The sequence below is a fragment of the Pteropus vampyrus genome, unplaced genomic scaffold, assembly GCF_000151845.1.
Source record: "Pteropus vampyrus isolate Shadow unplaced genomic scaffold, Pvam_2.0 Scaffold261, whole genome shotgun sequence".
NCBI classification, from domain to species: Eukaryota; Metazoa; Chordata; class Mammalia; order Chiroptera; family Pteropodidae; genus Pteropus; species Pteropus vampyrus.
In genome coordinates this window covers 2,425,119-2,446,130 of record NW_011889042.1, presented here as the reverse complement: position 1 = coordinate 2,446,130, position 21,012 = coordinate 2,425,119, and the positions used below count along the sequence as shown (strand labels likewise).

Below are 21,012 nucleotides of genomic sequence, written 5' to 3'. Positions count from 1 at the left end.
AATTGGAGTTCCCTGGTTTAACTGTTCTTCGGTTGTCTCCTCAAGATTTTACTAGAACCACTCTATTTTCCAAGTCTTTTTATCTTTCAGAACTCTTCTGGTGTTCTCTCTTCTGCCAAAATAAATCAGACAGAGTTCTATGTCTTTAGTTTTATATCTTTAGAACAGGAAGAAATAATGCTGTTTAAAAAAAAATCTTATTAAATATTAACATGCAATAACTGAGAATATAGAGGTGTCTGAGATGGAGAGAAAAAGATATTGTGGGGAATGGGGGATACTATATGATACGAGCTGCAGCTATACCTGAAGTATGACCTTTTGACAGCCTACCAGTTTGATTTTTATAGCCTTTCTCCTCCAAAGAAAGTATTATGCAACATATACACACATGTATCCATATACATAAACATATAATCTATAAACAAAACATCTACATTTGGTTTTGTGAAATGAAAGTTAAGGTACTTTGAAATCTTGTTGGGAACCATTCATGTAAGAGAAAACGACGATGTCTGTGAATTAGATAACTGCTACCACCAAACAACTCTTAAATTCAAAATGCCATTTTCAGAACATATGTGACCAACAGTGCTTTCTTAAACAACACAGAGCCTTAAAAAGGCCCACAGATCTTCACAAGGCTAGTTTCAATATTTCACAAGAACTTCATTGTCATTGGCCTAATTATCAAAATATTTATCCAAGCCAGTCTGCCTTAGGGCAAAAAGGTGAATGTCCCTCCACTCTTTTGCAGCTCAAGCAGGTTAAGAAAAAAATTACTGCTATAATCCTCACAGAAGCAGACCTTATTATCCTTTGAGGAGAGCCACATTTCTTTGATTAGAAAAATATAAGAAAATATATGTGTTTGTTAAATACTAACATAAGTTAGCATAGAAAAAGTGAGGAAGTTTCTTAGTTCATTTTATAAAAGTTGCAAAACTCTGCTGACAAAATAAAAGTAAATGTAATAATCTATGAACAAAAATGCAAAACTCTTAACTAAATCTATAAAATCTTTACACACTGAATCTAGTAGGATATTAAAAGAACATACACAATACCTAAATAGGTTTTATACCAGGAATATAGGATCTAGAGCGTAAAGTATATGATAAAAATAGCATTTTATATAGATGAAGGAAAAGATTAACTTATATAGAGTGCTTAGAAAATTGGCTCACCACTGGTAAGGGGAAAAATTGCTTCTTTCCTCCTGCTTTACATTAAAAAATTCAGATACATTAAAATATCCAAGTTAAATCATAAACTAAATGTAGAAAAAATAGATTATGCTTATAAATTCGACAAAAAGACTTTCTAAGTATGTTACTAAAGTCAGAAATAAATACAAACTTTTACTAGACTTGTATACACAAAACCTCAGTAAAGTAGAAAACCTCATAAAGTTTAAATACACATGACAAAATGGGAAGATATTTTCAATATAAAAATTAGACAAATAGCCTGTATGATAGAGTATGCATATGAGAATAGGTAGCATATGGAGGAAGAGCATGGGTTTTGATGTCAGATAAAGCTAAGCAGAATATTTGGCTTACAGTAAGCACAATAAGTAGTTATTGTTTCTGATAATAAAAAACCATAGACCTATTATAAATATATATTTTAAATTAAAGAAGTACAATTAAAAAGTGGGAAGTATATATATGTTCATAGCACCATTATTCACAATAGCCAAGAGGTGGAAGCAACCCATATGTCCACAGAGAAATGGATATACAAAATGTAATATATATACAATAGAATATTATTTAGCCTTAAAAAGGAATTCTGGCATATACTACAACATGATGAACCTTCAGGACATTATGCTAAGTGAAATAACCCAGTTACAAAACAACAAACACTATATGGTTCCAGTTATATAAGGTATCAAAAGTAGTCAAATTCATAGAAACAGAAAGTGGAATGGTGGTTGCCAGTGGCTGGGGAAGGGGAAACAGGGAGTTGTTTAGTGGGTACAGTTTCAGGTTTGCAAGATTAAAAAGTTCTGGAGATTGGCTGCCCGACATTGTGAATATAATTAACATAACTGAACTGTACACTTAAAAATGGTTAAAATGGTAAATTTTGTTATGTATTTTACCATTATTAGAAATTAGAAATGGACAAACGATATAAATGAGATGGTTACAATTACAAAATATATTTGGCCAATAAAGTTATATAAAAATATTTTTAACCTCTCTCAGTAATAAAAGATAATAACCATTTAAAGTCCATTATATGTCAATAAAAAAGAAAAAAAATACCATTTACAGACTGCTAAGGGCAGTGCTGGGGTGGAGGTGGAAAAACCAGCCCTCATATGCTGTTAGTAGGAGTGTAAGTGGTGCTAACATTTGGCAATATGATTTAAAATGAAAATGTGCATACTCTGACCCAGAAGTTCTACTTCCAGAAATGTATCAAGAGAAAGAGAGAGTGGGGAGGGAGGGAATGAACACACTACTTCATCGCAGCAAAAAACTGGAAATAATTCAACTGATGGGCCTCAGGACAGAATTGTAAGGAATCATTAAACTTAATTCTCAAATAAGTTTTAATCACAAGGAAAAAGGCTTTTGACAAAACTTTAAGTGAAAAACAAAAGATATGCAAAATTCTTCACAATTTAATCAGAAGCATGTAAAATAAATATGAACTTGTAGAAAGATTAAAATAAACATTATCTGAGTTGAAGAAAAGGATTGTGAGTCAGTTTTATTTTCTTTATATTTTCTGTATTTTATTTGTTTTCTACAAGTAGATACTTCCTATAAGTATATATTTTCCACTATATTTAAGAGTACAAAACAAAAATATAGGGTGAGGAGATCAATCATCTAATCATCCATTCTTTTAACAAACATGTACTGAGCATCTACTATAAGCCACACTCTGGGCTAGGGACTCTAGGTAAACAACAGTAAAATCCACATGGTCCCCACCCAACTGAAGCTTTCAGTCTAGCTGGGGAGACATGGTCAAGAAATAATCACACACAGGCACTCGGTGCTATGAGAGTCTTAAGGGGGAGATCTGACCTAATTTTGAGGGGTTTGTTGGAGGCAGAGTTTCAGGGGCAGAGGAGGAGTCAATGGAGGCGAGGATTTGAAAAGTAAATGATAGTTATTTGCGTGAAGCAAGGATCGATAATATTATAGGCATGTGCAAATGCTGTTGTGGGATGCAGTCTGGCATATACAAGGAATTAAGGCCAGAGTGGTTGGAGTGTAGAGAGTAAAAAGAGAGGAAAAGAATGCAGCTAAGGAGGTAAACAGGAACCAGTACCTGCAATGCTTTTTGTAAATCTTAATAAGAAATATGGTCTTTATCCTAAGAGCAAAATAGTGAACTGAAATGTACTATAGAAAGTACACTCTGACTACAGCATGGGAGAATAGACTAGAGGGGAGAGGACAAGATGCACAGAGACCAGCCAAAAGGCTCTTGCAGTACCTACAAGAGAAATGGTGGGAGCTTGGCCTAGAGAAGACATGAACATAATCAAGATATTTTAGAGAAAATTGATACGATTTGTGGATCGTCGCCAAAAGGTAGGAAATGAGTTACTCCACGAAATAAATCATAACTCACCTAGGCAAGGGAAGACTTCGTAAACCACCTTCCATACCATCCCTTAAAGTCCTCTATTTTAGGAGCGGTCCCTTCCCAACTCTGTACCAGAAAAGGAGATCTTGCGTAGCCCCGACTACTCCCTCTGTCAGAGAGAGCCCATGCCCAGCCCACTATGGGGATATTACTTGCTTACTTCTCCAGCTACTTCTTAAGCTAGGCAGGTCGTGAAGAACTAACGGTCTCAGAAACCATCTTGCTCCGGACTGGACTCGCGGAAAGGCGTGGGTGGGTGCGGGGATTGGGCGCCGAGCGCCCCCCGCGGCTGGCTGGCCCACAATCCCTCGCGTGGGCGGGAAAGGCGAGGGGCACAGGCGGGGTGGGGGTGGGGATGGGGTGGACAGCAGGAGAGGAGGGCCCAGAGACTGGAACCCCATAATGGGGAAGTAGATTAATCCTTTTATGACAGTCCCATACCCCAAATCGGTGACTTGCTCGTGTGTATGTGTGTGTGTGTGTGTGTGTGCGCGCGCGGGTGCGATACTCTCACTCGAGGGGCTCAGTCTTATTAACAACCCTGAGGTTTCCATCCAACAGGCCAGGGCGGAGGTGAGGAAATGTGTGTAGGGCTCACTGGGCTTAGCTTTCAAACCTGCAGTCTTCATCTATCTCTTTTTACTGTAAGGATGTACGTTTAACGAGAAAACCCTAAATGAGATTTCAAAGAAACAAGACAAATGGTGTGGACATGTGGAAATTTAGCGTGCCTCCACAAGGCGGAAAAGCCTAAGGCCGCGTGCAACCAGCCCGCAAAACCCGCCCCTTCCGCTTTACGTCTGACGTCACACGGCGAGGCCCGGCGCAAGCGTGCGGGGTTCCGCTGCCTGGACTTTAGCCGCTGTGGGTGTGACTTCGCGCGTAGGCGTTCGGCTTTGAAATGCAGCGGGATTTAGTGAGTTTCCCCCTTTCTCCAGCGGTGCGGGTGAAGCTGGTGTCTGCAGGTTTCCAGACTGCTGAGGAACTCCTAGAGGTGAAACCCTCTGAGCTCAGCAAAGGTAACTACTCCGGACGGCAAGCTGAGGCAAACTGGCCGCCGTCTTTACCGCCTTCATCTCCTTTCTTCCTCCTGCAGCCCAGTTCCCGCAGATTCTGCTTCCGCCCACGGCTGCGTTTACAGCGTGAAAAAGCTCATTGACTCCACTTAAACATGATTTGAGTGGTTAGAACTGTGGCCTTGAAAACGTTTACTAATTGCTTTCTCTGCCAGTGCCTACTGAATACTCTGAGCGTTATCTCATTTACAATCAAAAGAACTCACTTGCGTGGATTATGTCCAATACTTAGATGAAGGAATTGATGCTTCAAGAGGTTAAGTAATATCATGAGGACGGGGCTAGGAAGTCGTGGAGCCACAATTAGAACCCAGACTATTTAATTTTCGCTTTTTTCCCAAATCCAAGAGACAGAGATTACATTTGAGAAATGATTTGTGATAGTACTACAGACACTGACAATGAGATAGGGAGTGATCTCCAGAATCTGAAGAAAACAGTAGAAAGAAAAAATCACTTTTTTATGTAATTCACTGAAAAAAAAAAATCCCAAACCTCCCATTCCAGAACACTGTAGATATAATACGTTCGTGAGAACTTCTGCATCTTGAGGTATATAGGAAATTGCCATCTGGGATCAGTTTCACTGTGCACATTACACTACGGGTATGGCTAAAACTGTGCTTTTAAGATAGAATTTTAAGTCTTTGCCCTTAATGTAAAACGAGGAGGTTTCAATTCACCACTCAAGAATTAATGCTGTAGACCCAATGTTAATTATTCGTTTTCAATCTTACAAGGCACACCATGTCCCCCAAAGTTTGATGAGCTCTTTTTCTTTCAACATGTTGGTGTTATAAAAAAGAAATGAGAGAATCTGAATGATAATAATAGCTAACAATTATTGAGCATTTTGGATGGCCTTGGTATTCTACCAGACTTTTTACCTGACTCCAGAGTTCAGGCTCTTAAATTGGATAGGATTTTTATTGTTGTATCACCATTATTGTCTGTTAGCACCAAATTTATAGTTTATATCCTTATCAAATCAAACACTGATATATCAAACTCATAATTGATATCATCCCCACCATTATTTCTTTCATTAGCAGCTTGTTTTGTAATTAGCATTTTCTCAGTCCATATTTTCAAATAGGAATGAAATTGTGTGGTTGAGGAAAGCATAAGTGTGTTAAAAATATTTGTGCATCAAATAATTGTTCTCATTAAATAGTTTGGAGTTATACATGAATTTTTCATGCCTATGTTGCTATGGAAAGTTTTTATTATGAATAATACATGCATATGCACTTCTTAAAGTTGCATCTTGTTTTAGGTAATTACAGAGGCCATTCTCTTCTGAAAAATAATTTACATACCTTATAAGAAAGGTACATACCTTCATAAGACCAAAAGGGATAGTAAAAGGACTGACTGCTAGTACATTTTTATTTCTATATCCTGAGACACTTTTATAGGTCCTCAGAAATGCTTTATAGGTTTAGATTTTTGAATTCTGTTTCTGAGGTAATCTTTTAAGTATGTGAAGAAAACATGTAAATGCCTTTATTAAATTGGGAGATTGGCTAGTTAAGGTAATGTTACATTTTTGTATTTCTCTGCTCTTGGCATCGCTCTAATTATATAAAAATTAAAATGAAGACAACCTAATAGCATGTTAGACTGTTTTAAATCTCTAAACTCAAAGAATTTTTTTTTTTTCTTATCCTTTCAGAAGTTGGTATATCTAAAGAGGAAGCCTTAGAAACTCTGCAAATTATAAGAAGAGAATGTCTCACAAATAAACCAAGACATGCTGGTACAGCTGAGTCAGGCAAGAAGTGTACAGCACTGGAACTTCTTGAGCAGGAGCATAACCAGAGCTTCATAATTACCTTCTGTTCAGCACTAGATAATATTCTTGGGGGTGGAATACCCTTAACCAAAACAACAGAAATTTGTGGAGCACCAGGTGTTGGAAAAACACAATTATGGTAAAAGAAAATGTTCCTTTCTTAAAAATGGGCTTAATAACATTTTATGTAACTAATAGAGTATTGTGCTATGGGTCTACAGTCAAGAGACCAAAAAAGGTTTGTGTGTATTCATAATTTTTTATATGTGTGTGCACACATGAAACAAAAACCAATTTACTGTTTGTGTTACTTCGTCACCCCATCTTGAGAAGTTGATACAATTATTTTGATATCAAGAAATATTTCTCAACATTGTAATGTTATTACGGTAAATAAGAAGACTTCTCTTTATTGTATAATTAATTCCTGAGAGTACACTTGAAAGTCAAACGTTTGAAAGTAGACTTATGTATAATAAGAAAGGGTTCCATTCCAAGAGGTCTAAAAAAAAAATCACTAAAATTCCTTAATCATGATTTTTATAGGCATACCCTTCCCCTAGCATCAATCGATTCACATATATTTGGAACCATGAAGAGTTAGCCATCTCTGTTGTCTGGGGGAGTGTATTTGCATTTATGCAACATTTAGTGGTACCTAATGGGCAGCGATCTGAACTTTGAAAAACACTGCCTTAGAAGATAATGATAATGATTTGATCATTTGACTTCTTTCTCTTTGTAGTATGCAGTTGGCAATAGATGTGCAGATACCAGAATGTTTTGGAGGAGTGGAAGGTGAAGCAGTGTTTATTGATACAGAGGGAAGTTTTATGGTTGATAGAGTGGTAGACCTTGCTACTGCCTGCATTCAGCACCTTCATCTTATAGCAGGAACACATATGGGAGAGGGTAAGTCAGCAAGCACTTCTCTTTTTTTTCCTGTGTAATAAAAGTAATTTGAATTTGTACTCATCTCAAGCCTCAGCTAGAGACTGTTTGGAACATGAAGCTTAATGACTTGACAGTATTAGTGTTAAATTCTCACATCTCTCCTCCAAAATGAGAAATGCCGCAACTTGGATTGGCCTTTCCGTCTTCTTGTATGACCCTCACGTCTTACTGCAGGAGCTCTGGGGCAAAACTTATGAGAGTATTTCATTGTATAACTTCAAATCATACTCTGACCTGCCAGGTGTAAACTTATTTTCTTAGATACTTTAAGTAAGTGTTGTCTCAGTGCATTCACTGTCTTCAGCGCATTCAGTGTATATTGAATTCCATACTGGTTTTTCCAAAAACCAAAGTTAGTTAGAAAAACCATATCTGGAAATTTCTGGAACATTAACCTGATTGACCTTATGGGGCTATTAGTAATATGTAATTGACTTTGTGACTGTTAATTGTATTGCCAAAGTGTTTGGGAAGTTTTTTTGCACTTTGTGGAAATAAAGCTATTTAAAAAAAAACTGTGAAGTTAATTTATATTCAAGTTCTTGTTTTTTTAGTTGTAAAATTAAGTAGTTTTGGTTTAGCTGGGTATTTTTTTCCTTTGTTTTTTATTTATTTGGATTGCAGTCCTTGTTCTTTAGAAGTTTTAAAAAATAATACTTTTCATACATCCTTATATTAAAATGTATGTAATCAGCTGAGTACTTTTTAAATTTACAATAGGCAGTGTTTTCTGAAATTTAATTTTGTGGGTTTTTTCACAGTGTTAAAACTTTAGTATATTTAGTAAAAATGCAATAATTTTCAACTGGTTTCCCTCAGAAATATGTACAAAGCCAAACTGGTTATTTTTTAAAATCACTTGAAGTAGGGAATTTCATTTTATATTATTGTTTCTACTAAAATACCAAATTAAATGCTTCTTTTGAACAATTTTCTTTTAACTCTTAATTTCTAGTTCTATGAAAAAAAAACAAGAGAAATTCCATTATGTTACTTCCGTTCAATAGAAACCAATAACTAGAAATATGAAAAGGCAGGCATTGAAACTAGTTGTGTACAAACAATTTCTTGATAGCCTAGTATGTAAGAAAACAGTAGAAAAGGTGAAAATAAAGAGGACAGGCATTTTGAAGTGATAGTTCATAGTAATTTTGCTATAGTTTTATCATCTTCAAAGTTAAGAGTTTTGTTATTCACAGTGAAGCATTTTGTTATTCAAAGGTATTGTTATAATCACCAATATATCAAAACAAGTAAAACTATTTTAAGATTGGTTTATTTATTTCAGAGCACCCAAAAGCTTTGGAGGATTTCACTCTTGAAAATATTCTTTCCCGTATTTATTATTTTCGTTGTCGTGACTACACAGAGCTACTGGCACAAGTTTATCTTCTTCCAGACTTCCTTTCAGAACACTCAAAGGTATGGTTCAAACTACTGAAATATAACTGAAATATAACCAAGTATCTTTAGAGGTGTTTGATTAGCATGAAAAATAAGTAAATAGTACAGTGATATAAGCCAGCTCAGAAAACCTCTTTCTTCTTCATTCTACAATTTATTTATATTTGTATTTATTTAGTATATATGTAAATATTATGCCCAAAGGAAGAAATCGAAATATAGAAAGAGGTTCCGCCTCTAGTAATGGTGGAATAGCTTCTATCAAACAAACCATATAGAGAGATATAAAATGAAAAATAAAACTTCCCCTGCTTCCTAGTACCTCTCCACAGAGTTGACCACTATTAAAATTTATTGTCTGTCTGCTCAAAAAAAAAATTGTGCATATTATAATAGTTCCCCATTTTTAACATTTGTTAATGGGATTATACTGTAATATCGTTCTGCACCTTCTATTTTCGCACAGTGCTTCACATGTCTTTCTGTATCAGCACATATTGGATAAACTTTATTCTTCTTTCAGCTGCATATTTCATTTTAAGAAGATACTTTTCGCTGTTGGTGGGAATGCAAAATGGTACGGTTGCTATAGAAAACAGTATGGTGATTCCTCAAAAAATTGAAAATAGAGCTACCATATGATTCAGCAATTCAACTTCTGGATATATAACCAAAGGAATTGAAAGCAGGGCCTTGAAGAGATATTTGTACACCTGTGTTCATAGCAGTTTTATTCATAGTAGCTAAAACATGGAAACAACACAGTGTTTATTGATGGATGAATAGATAAACTATGTGGTATATATATACACTGGAATATTATTCAGCCTTAAAAAGGAAAGAAAATCTGACATGCTATAATATGGATGAATCTTGAAGACATTATGCTAAGTGAAATAGGACAGTTATGAAAAAAACATACTGCATGATTTTACTTTTATGAGATACCAAGAATAGTTATACTCAGAGACGAAAGTAGAATGGTGGTCTGGGAGGAAGAGGAGAATGGGGAGTTATTATTTAATTGATATAGAGTTTTAGTTTTACTAGATGAAAAGTGTTCTGGAGATAGCACAATATTATAAATGTTTTTAATACCATTAAACTGTACACTTAAAAATGATTAAGATGGTAAATTTTGTATATTATTTCAATGAAAATGGGGGCAAAAGTATTTCCCTTAATTATATTTCACTGGTCCTCTATAGGTGGGTTTTTAGATGCTATTATTAATGGTTTGGAGATAACCCTTACACATATCTCTTGGGATACATTTGTGAGTGTGTTTATGAGATAAACGCTGAGTATTAGAATTATAATATTAATGATTATATGTATCTTTAATTTTGATAAACATTACACATGACAAAAACTCTCCTTGACCAAACTTTAGTCAGCCTTCTCTGAGCTCTCTTTTGAAATAGGCCTTGACCTTGACTCCATTCTGTCTTTGGCTTTATCAGCCCAGTTCATTATTTGAATAATGAACATGGGTGTGTATAATAGTAAAGAATCCCGCTAAGTTAGTTTAGAGAGAATCACCATCCCTTAATATCTGATCACCCTTGATATTCCAGGTTTCTCATTTACTACCTTTGATGTATATGTCTTTGGCCTGCCTTTAGCAAGAATCCTGTTAGGTCAGTTTAGCAAGAATCCTCCTACCCTTGATGTCTTCTATTAATAATTTTCCATTCACTGACACCCTGCTCCTTGGCTATAAATTTCCACTTGTCCTTCTTATATTTGAGGATGAGCCCAATCTCTTTTCTCTATTGTAATACCGCTATTGGAATATTCTTAAATAAAGTCTCCCTTACTGTTTTAACAAGTGTCAATATAATTCTTTAACACAAATTGCACTTCAAAAATGTTGCACTAGTGGATCAAAAAACAAGACCCAACTATACATTGTCTATAAGAAACCCACTTTAAATATAAACATACATGTAGATTAAAAGTAAATGTATTAGAGCAGAGGTCCCCAACCCCTCGGCCACAGACCAGTCTGTGGCCTGTTAGGAACTGGGCTGCATAGCCAGAGGTCAGTGGCGGGCGGGCGAGCGAGAGATGCTTCGTTGTATTTGCAGCCACTCCCCAGCACTAGCATCACTGCCTCAACTCCATTTCAGATCATCAGGCATTATGATGCCAAAAAGATTGGGGACCGCTGTATTTAGAGAACACTAACAATTAAGCTAACACTAATGATTAGGCTAAAGCTGATCAAAAGAAGGTAGAAGTAGCTATATTTATTTCAGAAAGTAGACTTTACACCAAGGAAACATTACATAATGACGTAGAGGTTAGTCTGCCCAAGAGGTATAACAATTTTAACATGTATGTATTCCTGATAAAGCATTAAACTACATGAGGCAAAAACTAATAGAACTGCAAGAAGTAGATGATCACTATTATATTTGGAGACCCATTTATCTTTTTAAAAAGTCATTTATTTTCCTGTAAGTACTCTTTATTCACTCTGGATTTCCTTTTTTACTTTCTCAATAGTGTCCTTTGATACACAAAAGTTTAAATTTTGATGAAGTCCAGTTTATCTGTTCACTGTTGTTGCTTGTGTTTTTGGTGTCATGTAAGAATTCATTGCCAAATCCAAGATCAAGATCCAAGATCATGAATATTTTATGACTAAGAGTTTGTAGAGGAAGAAGTTTTCCTCGGCCCTCTTAGGGTCTCTGGCTGGGTCTGGTAATTAAACTGACAAAAGCGTAACAGGAGAAAAGCACACATATTTTATTGAATTTTTACATGTATGTCAGAGCCTTTACAAGAAAAAAAAGCCCAAAGAAATGACCAGAGCAGGAAACTTTTATACCTTTAGACAAAAACAATAAATTTTTGAAGAATTGATAAGAAAGGGATTTGGGGTTAGAGGTGATAAATCATGAAGAAGTAACTTGGAAAATAGTTTTACAAGATTTATTTATATAGCCTTCTCAGCCCTGAATTTACTGTCTCTGATGAAAAGGATGTCTCCCTCATGGTACAAGGAAGGTATCACAATCTTTCACACAGGAGATTTATCTTCTGCTTTTCAGGGAAGAAGATTGAGGGATAAGGTCAAACTGAACTTCCTGTTTCTGCCATTTTCTCAAACTCCTTTAACTTAAGATATCAAGTATGCCAAAGAGCCGTATTTTGTAGTAGCATGTCCCAAACGCCATCAAGTTTAATGGTTTTAGCTCTTTTGTTTGGAACTTTGATTCATTTTGAGTTAATTTTTATACATAGTTTCATTGTTTGGACATATTCATTTGTCATAACACCATTTCTTGAAAAGACTTTTCTCTATTGAATGAGCTTGGCATCCTTGTTGAAAATCAATTGACTATAGATATGTGGGTTAATTTCTAGACTCTATTATATTGAAGTATATGTCTATTCTTATGCCAGTATATTACTGTTTTGATTACTGTATGTTTTGAAATTGGGATATGTGCATCCTCCAACTTTATTCTTTTGAACATTATTTTTGGCTATTCAGAGCCCCTTGCAATTCCACGTGAACTTGATCTAAATGGAGGCTTGTCCATTTCTGCAGAAATGCAGTTGGACTTTTGATAGAAATTATGTTGAATCTGTAGATTGAGTATATTACTATCTTAACAATATTAAGATAGTAATATCTTAATATTACATGAACATAGGATATCTTTCTATTTATTTAGGCCTTTAACTTCTTTCAGCAATGTTTTATAGCTTTTAGTGTACAATTATCCTTAAGTATTTTATTCTTTTTGATGCCATTGTAAATGGAATTTTTTTTAAATTTCATTTTGGATTGTTTGTTGCCAGCATATATAAATACAACAGATTTTAATTAATTAATTAATTAATTAATTTATGGTGATGTTGGTTAACGAAATCCAATAAGTTTCAGCTGAAATACAACTGATTCTTTTAAGTTGACTTTGTATACCTTAACTTTGCTAAATTGTTTATTAGTTTTAGTAGTTTTTTGTGGATTTCATTAGGATTTTTTCAGTAGTTTTCATTAGGATTTTTTGTATACAGGATTATGTCATCTACAATAGAGATTTTTCATCTTCCCAATTTGGATGTCTCTTATTTATTTTTCTTGCCTAATCGATCTGGCTAGAACTTCTAGCACAGATTTGAATAATAATGATGAAAGTAGGCATTCTTGTCTTGCTTCTGATCTTAGGGGGAAAGCTTTCAGTCTATCACCATTTAGTATAGTTGATCCTCATTACTTGCATATTCTGTAATTGTAAAGTCACCTACTCATTAAAATTTATTTGTAATCCCAAAATCAATACTCATAGTTTTTTTCACAGTCATTTATGGACATAGGCAGCTTAGGCTATCATGATAAAAATACCATAGGCTGACTGGCTTTAACAAAAATTTATATTCTCAACATTCTGGAGGCTAGAAGTCCAAGATTAAGGTTCCAGCTAATTCTGTTTCTGGGAAGGGCTCTCTTCTTGGTTTATAGAAGGCTACTTTCTTACAGTGTCCTCAAATGGCAGAGAAAGAGAGCAAGTTCCCTGGTGTTTCTTCTTTTAAGGACACTAATCCTGTTAGATCAAGGCCCCACCCATATGACCTCATTTAACCTTAATTACTTCCTTAGAGTTCATATCTTCAAATACAGTTGCATTGAGGGTTAGGGCTTCAACACGAATTTTATGGGGACACAATTCAGTGCATAGTGGACAGGTGTAGAGTGGCAAAGAAATTGTGTCACTCCGCACACATGTTCCCAGCTGAGGTTGAACAAAGTGATTCTCTGTCTTCATGTTTCAGCTCATACTGTAAACAAGTGTCTTCATAGTTTATTTAATGCCATGCTTTTTCCATTTTTGTGCTTTTTGTTGTTGTTGTTGTTTTTTGAGGTGTTGTCTGTTGTTCCTAAGCATGTTAAGAAGTTGCTCCCTCTTCCTCCGTTCCCCTAAAGCCCTTGACAACCAATCTGTGTTCTGTCTCTATGGATATTGCATATAAATGGAATCATATGATATATGACCTTTTTGTCTGGCTTTTTCATTTAGCATTATGTGTTCAAAGTTCATCTGCTTGGTAGTATGTGTCAGGACTTCATTTCTTTTTATGGCAAACAATATTCTGTCATATATATGTACCACAATTTGTTTATCCTTTCATCTATTGGTGAATATTTGGGCTGTTTCCATCTTTTGACTGTTGTGAATTATGCTGCTATAACATTTGTGTACATATATTTGTTTTAGTACCAATTTTCAGTTCCTTTGGGTATATATACTTTGGAGTGAAAATGCTGAGTCATATGTTAATTCTCTGTTTAACTTTATTAGGAACCACCAAACTATTTTTCACAGTCACTGAACCATTTTACATTCTCACTACCAGTGTCTTTTCGTTGATTTGAATTTTGCTAAACTAATGTATCCACATCCAACCTATGACGTTATTTGGCAAAACCAAGCTCCCAATAGACATTTTATTGCTGTCCAATTCAGTAAGAAGTTACATCACTGATGAACAAGTACTATTTTAACATGAATGCTGGTTGATATTTTTGCTTATGTTAACATGCATGATGAAAGTGAGACAACAAAAGCATTTTTTTTTTTTTGCTGAATTGATTTGCTTATTTTTTGAGGAGTTAATGATTTTTTTTTTTTTTTACCATTCATTTCTGGTTACAATTTTTTTTTGTCTTTTTCTCAATATGAACCATGAGTTCAACTATTACAGTATTTTCTTGTATTTCATTTACATTAGGATTTCTTCCAAAGACATAAAAGAGACCAAAAATCTGGATAGTTGGTTGTGACAGGAAGTATGTTCTAAAATGCTTCTCATAGTCTTTATGGGGTTTTTATTGATTCTTATTTTGCGAAAATGGATAATATGATTATTTTGCTGACATTATCATATTTTAGTACATCCACTAGTTTTTTACTTTTCTGCATTGTTTGAACAATTTATCTATGCTCTTTAATATGATATTTCATATCTCTTACAAGACAGGGTCAGTGAACGATAAGACTACAAGAAATATCAAATATTATCATCCCATGGTCCATTTACCCCAAATTTCTTCTTTGAAAGTTGCACAAAGGAAGGAATTGCTGGGGGGAAGGGAATTAGTATACTACACAGAATGTTTCTAGAACATAAAGGACTCTCCTGGATTCCTAATTTTTAATTTTAAAAAATCCACAGTTGGTAACTTTTTAATTTTGGCTTTTATGAGTTAAATGACAATGCCCGTTTTATCCTACCCACTCAAATTCTGTAATTCTATTTCTGTTATTCAGTATATTCTTCCTTTTGAGAGACCAAAGACCAAGGAAACTCACCAGATCATGTCCAGGAACTTTTTCCAAAACTTGGGGAAAAGCTGTCAATGTTGACAGTTACCACTTAGCAGAAGATCCAGATCTTTGTAATTTAGCCACTTAAGATTTGGACTGTGGAGAGGAAAAATAGGCTAATTTCCATTCTTTGTCCATTGGAGGTTAGGCCATATAACTCCTCTGGCATGAGCCAAGAGGTCCTTGGATGCCTTGGGTATTTGGGGCTCCCTGCAAATACCCTAGAGTCAAGACCTGTAATTATATGGAGTTCTCTGGTGGGATACTTTTCTGTTATTTGACTTAATGATAATACTTAGTTATTTGATTAGTTTTTCTAATAGTAGAAGAATATTCTTTTTTTTTTTGTGGGGATGTTAAATATTTCCTTATTTTTTATGTTGTTTGTAATGTAAAGGATACAGACACAACACATTTTTAAGGTCAATAGGATTATAACATTTTCCCTATCACTTTATTAAAAGTCTGGACATTCAGATCAAGCCCTGATCTGTAGCTTGTTTGCTGATTTCCATGTAGAAAACCCTTCCATCATCGCTGATTTCAAGCTACCAATGTGATGTATTGAACATGGAATAGAGAAGAAACAATATACATAAGCATATCATTTTGTAGCGTTTCTACTATAAGGATAAAATAAATGTAAATAATCTTAAGTGTAGATAATAGAAAAATGTAGAATAATTAGGAAGGAATGACTTTTCAGTCTTTATTGTCCATATTTTATTTATCCATATTTTAATATAACTTATTTACTCAAATTTATATAGTTTAATATTTAATAGCTATATTTAATGACTGATTTGAAAATTTTCTGAAAATTTAGCACTTGGGTCAACAGCTGGTAGGGTTTGGCTTCAATTCACCACTGTACCTTTCTGATATAATTTCCTACCACTTCCCCTTACTACTTTTTTTCTGACTCTTAAACATGCCAGACTTTTCTCTTAGAACCTTTGCCTTTACTATTCCTTATCTTTGGGCTGTCTTTGTTTGTTTGTTTGTTTCCTGTAGCAGGGTCTAGTCTGAATTGATTTTTCTCATCAAGAGGTGATGGTCAGATTTTATAGCTCAGCGCTGCATTCGTCCAGCGAAGCAGTACAGGACTCTGTTCTGTTGCCTGCCTTCTATTGATGCCTTCCCTTACATCTAGTCTCAGCCTCCCTCTTCTCTAGCTCCTAATTATTCTTTGGTTTTAGTGTCTTCATAGTAGCTCTTACAGTATCAGAAATTATCTTATATATTTGTTTGCATGTTAATTGTTCCTTACTCCACTAGAACATAAGCTCCAAGAGAGCAGGACCTTGTCTCTTGTTCCCCAGTGCCTGTGACAGTGACTGTCATATAGTAGGTGTCAATAAATATTTGTTGGATGAAAGAATGAATACTCTAAATAAAAGATAAAAATGGCTTGTATATTGCTTCACAAAAGCCTCTTTAACCTAATCCTTATTGTATAGAAAAAAATATACTTTTGTAGTTTTTTGTCTGTTTACATTTGGATTAATTTCCAGATTCCGTTTGTTCTTGGATCTAAGGTTTATATATTACTCTAACTTCACTGTAGTAGCATTGTTTGGATTATATTAGAAATGAACTGCCATAAAAATATTTATCATCTGTAAGTGTACCATCTTGATTGTAATTCAAGACAAACCTGCCTCATGCTGAAATTTGTATTATAACAGATTCTGTAATGGTTAGTTGCCCTATAATATATTTTAAATTAAGGGGGAAAAGTATACCATTAATTAATTGTATGAAGAAGGTATTATAAATTAATATTTGAAGATTTTTTTAACTTAAAAAGAATCCTGAAGGTAAAATTGATGTATTTAATTCAGACACTTGTTTTATTAAGATGTCAAAAGTGCTTTTTATCAATATCAAATACTCTTATAAAGACTGTGTATAGTGGCATATGATAAAATTGTAATTGCTCCATTTTCTTTTTGTCGAATTACTTTTTTAAGTTGATAAGTTATCAAAGCAGAGTACATTTTAACTTTTGTTGATTAGTACAAAAAGTATTGGATGACTAGATATGTAATCACCCAAAATAAAGCCTTTGTAGAGTTGGAAATAGAACCCTGGATTTTAAGAGTTTTTTTAATGCAATGCATCATGCTTTTCTAATGTCATTTTTATTTTATTTTTAATACTAAATCTAATATCATGTGTTCTATATTTAGGTTCGATTAGTGATAGTGGATGGTATTGCTTCTCCTTTTCGTCATGACCTAGATGACCTATCACTTCGTACTCGATTACTAAATGGCCTAGCCCAGCAAATGATCAGTCTTGCAAATAATCACAGATTAGCTGTAAGTATTCTTAGTTAAGAGAATTTTATAGTAAAGATTTTATGTCTAGAAATAGAAAATAATTTGCCTTACTAAAAGCAAATAATATAGATGGTTTTGAATGTAGTTTTGGTTTGGTTTTTATAAAAAATTTCAGCTATAAGTGTTGTGTATCAGTTTTCCTGGAAGATAAACATAATCAAGATGCTATATTTTAAAAATGGACTTTAATGAAGAAATGCCACTTTTGGTAATTGCAGTGTTTTCTTTGTCTAAATATACTTCATGTTTTTCAGGTAAGCTCTTCCAACATTCTCATTTTTCTTTTACTCCGAGTCTTTGATTATTACATAGTATATAATCACAGACTCACATGGATAGGAAAATTACATAGTGTAAACAACCAAGATGTTTGAAGGTGGAGCTAACTCTTCTAGATTAAAAATATGGAGAAGTAAAGATAAGTTCAGAAGTGAAGAGATAAAAAGGAGTGAGGTAAAAACTCTTTTACTGTTTGTTTGGATCATTCCATCATTTCCCACTCTGTAACCCCATCCCACCACTGACACAACTATACACACTTGTCTAGGAGGGAGATGGGAGAAGGTCAAACTTCTTAACTTGATTTTCTTGTCATTACCCTGAGTAGAGAGTCCTTAGCACATACCTGTAACACATCATGAGTAAATAAAGAACTCTTTGATAAAATAATTTGAAAACATACATCTTTTTTGAGTTTTTAGATTTTTTTTTTTGTCATATACTGAAGAGCATGGTGTCCTTTGAATTATTTCTTGCCATTAATTTGTAATTTGTGTTCTGTTAATATCAATGACGAGCCCCCAGTAGGGGGCACTCAAGACTAATAGGGTTGCATATTTCCTTAGGTTTTTGTCTTTAACAGAATTGGCTTTATCTTTTCTGATTAAAAAAAGTAATCCAAACAATAACATGGAATACTATGCAGTGTTTAAGATGAGTAATGCAAATATACAAGTACTACAATGAAACAAGATATGTCCGGATAAATGATTAAGTGAAAAAATTCAAGTTGCATATTTAGTATGATCTCACTTTTGAGAAAAATAAAAATTATATATGTGTATTTCTGTTTATACATATAAAGAATAAGATCTGAAAGGACCAAAACATTCACAGAGGCTATTTCTAGAGATAGGATTTTGTGGAGTTGAGGGCATAATTTTCCCTTTTATTTTATAAATTCTTCTTTGCTTGGTTTTTAATTTCCCAGTTAGAAAGTACAGAAGCATGTATGACCTTTGATAATACATTTTACCACGTTAAGTTATATGTACTTGCTCTAAAAAAAGATCTAAACAATCAAAATATAGAAAGTAAGCAATTATATTATCTATTACTCAGAGATGATTATTATTGAGTTTGGTGTGCATATTTTTCCAAGCTTATTCTATGCATACATAAACATGTTTCTAAAGTGAGATCATATACAAAGCAATGTTTTATTGTTCACTTAATATATTATGAACATCTCTTGGTATACACTACTTGTTAAGTCTACTTTGCCTTAATAGCTACATAATATTCCATTATATAATTATAGCATAGTTTTTTAACCACCTCCCTATTATCTTTAAAGTTGGCTCCAGTTTTTCACCATTTAAAACACTGCAATCAACAACTTTATATATGTTGCTTTGTCCATTTGTCCAGTTATTTCTGAAGGTATTAAGCCAAAGAGATAGCTATTTTTAAACATTTTATTATATATTATCAAATTACACTCAGAAAACATGTGCCAAAGTACATTTGCTACAACAGTGAATAGGAATTCTTATTTTCCCACATCTTTACCAACTTTGAGCCTTTCAAAACTTTGCCAAGCTGGGACAGAGGAAAAATGGCGTAGATGATAGAGGCTCTATCCATCTCTTTGGCAACCAAAGCAAAGTTGTGACGGTTATAAGGAGCAGCAGCAAGGAAAAATCGCCTAGGATCTAGATGAACAAGCCATTCAACTAGGGAGAAGTCCAGGAAATCACCCTGCAATGGCAGAAGGTAGGACGGGGCGAGGATGTGGGGCTGCCTGGTCTCAAGCAGCTGAGTGAGATGGAGGCTGTCACAGCGGCAGCAGCAGACACCTCTTAAAGGGGCCGCGTCCTCAAGCAGATTTTCACAGTGACAGACCTGCTCACTCTGAACACCAGTACCGATTTGGCTGCGCACAGGGAGCACCAGGGACTTACATGGAGATGTTGTTGGAGTGAGGGCCAAGGGGAGACTCACTCTGTACAGAAGGGCCAGCAGTGTCCATTGTTCTTTGTTGAGCCCTCCCCACTACCCAATGCGCAGACACAGTGCTGCCATAACCGTGACGTCATCAAACTGGATAACAGAGATCGCTCCACCCAGAGGATTCCCTGAAACCCTACCTCCCGCAACTGGTGGCTCCACCCAAACCACATCCTGGTATAGCTTCAGTGAGTAAGGTGCTCCTTGCTTAGCAGTGCCTAGACTCACACTGGAGGCAGCTGGCCTCGGTTTCTGGTGCCTTTTGAGGCAACTATAAGCACAGCATCTGTGGATTGCTTGCTGAATCTTAGCAGGTGACCTTGGCGAGGTAGAGACTTGGGCTAAGTTTAGCCTGCTGAACGCCTCTCAGGTCTGTGCCACTGGACACCTGCTTCACAAATCCACACTAATAAGGCCAGGAGACTTAGGAGCTTTGCTTAGTACATAGAAAGAGACACAGAAAGGCAGCCAAAATGGGAAGACAAAGAAGCAGAAACCATATGAGAGAACAGAACAGAGATCCAGATTTAATGGAGTCAAGTAATCTAACAGATGCAGAGTTCAAAACACTGGTTATAAAGATGCTCAATGATCTTTTAGGAAGTGTAGATAAATTCAGTGAGAACTTCAACAAAGAAATTAAAAACATAAAAATGGAAATTATAAAAGGGAACCAGTCTGAAATGAAGAGCACATTATCTGAAATGAGAAGTATATTAAATGGAATAAACGAAAGAATAAGCAAAGTGAATAAAGAAGCGGATCAAATGCCCTATCTAGAGGACAGGGAAGCCAAGGACACTCAGTCAGAAGGGCAAGAAAAAAGATGCCAAGACTATAAACAATTTAAAGAGCATATGGGACATTATTAAGGATCCAAATATCCATCTGATCGGTGCAACAAGAAAATCAAGATGTCGAACAGCTATTTGAAGAAATGATGGAAAACTTCCCTAACCTGGTGAAGGAAATATACATAAAACCCCAGGAAGCTCAGAGAATTCCAAAACTCAGGGATCCAAAGAGACCCACACCAAGACACATCATAATTAAAATGCCAAAGGTTAAATACAAAGAAACAATATTAACGGCAGCAAGAGAAAAACAGATAATTACTTATAAGGGAACACCCATAAGACTGGCAGCCGATTTCTCAGAAGAAACTATGCAAGACAGAAGGGCTTGGCAAAAAATATTCGACAGGAAGAAGACCCAGGATCTACAACCAAGAATACTTTATCCAG

General features: G+C 34.9%; 1 protein-coding gene across 3 annotated transcripts in view; it reads left to right on the top strand.

Moving 5' to 3' along the window:
- The first annotated feature begins 4,441 nt into the window (after nucleotides 1-4,441).
- The window catches only part of RAD51C (RAD51 paralog C), a 29,541-nt gene continuing 12,970 nt past the window's right edge, over nucleotides 4,442-21,012 (top strand). For 2 of the 3 annotated variants that reach the window (XM_011375075.2, XM_011375073.2), the window contains exons 1-5: nucleotides 4,442-4,640; nucleotides 6,373-6,631; nucleotides 7,238-7,404; nucleotides 8,735-8,868; nucleotides 17,387-17,518. In XM_011375075.2, coding sequence (XP_011373377.1) covers nucleotides 4,523-4,640; nucleotides 6,373-6,631; nucleotides 7,238-7,404; nucleotides 8,735-8,868; nucleotides 17,387-17,518 — 810 coding nt within the window. In that variant the 5' untranslated portion in view covers nucleotides 4,442-4,522. The remainder of the gene's footprint in view (nucleotides 4,641-6,372; nucleotides 6,632-7,237; nucleotides 7,405-8,734; nucleotides 8,869-17,386; nucleotides 17,519-21,012) is intronic. The other variant, XM_011375074.2, reaches the window with a different exon arrangement.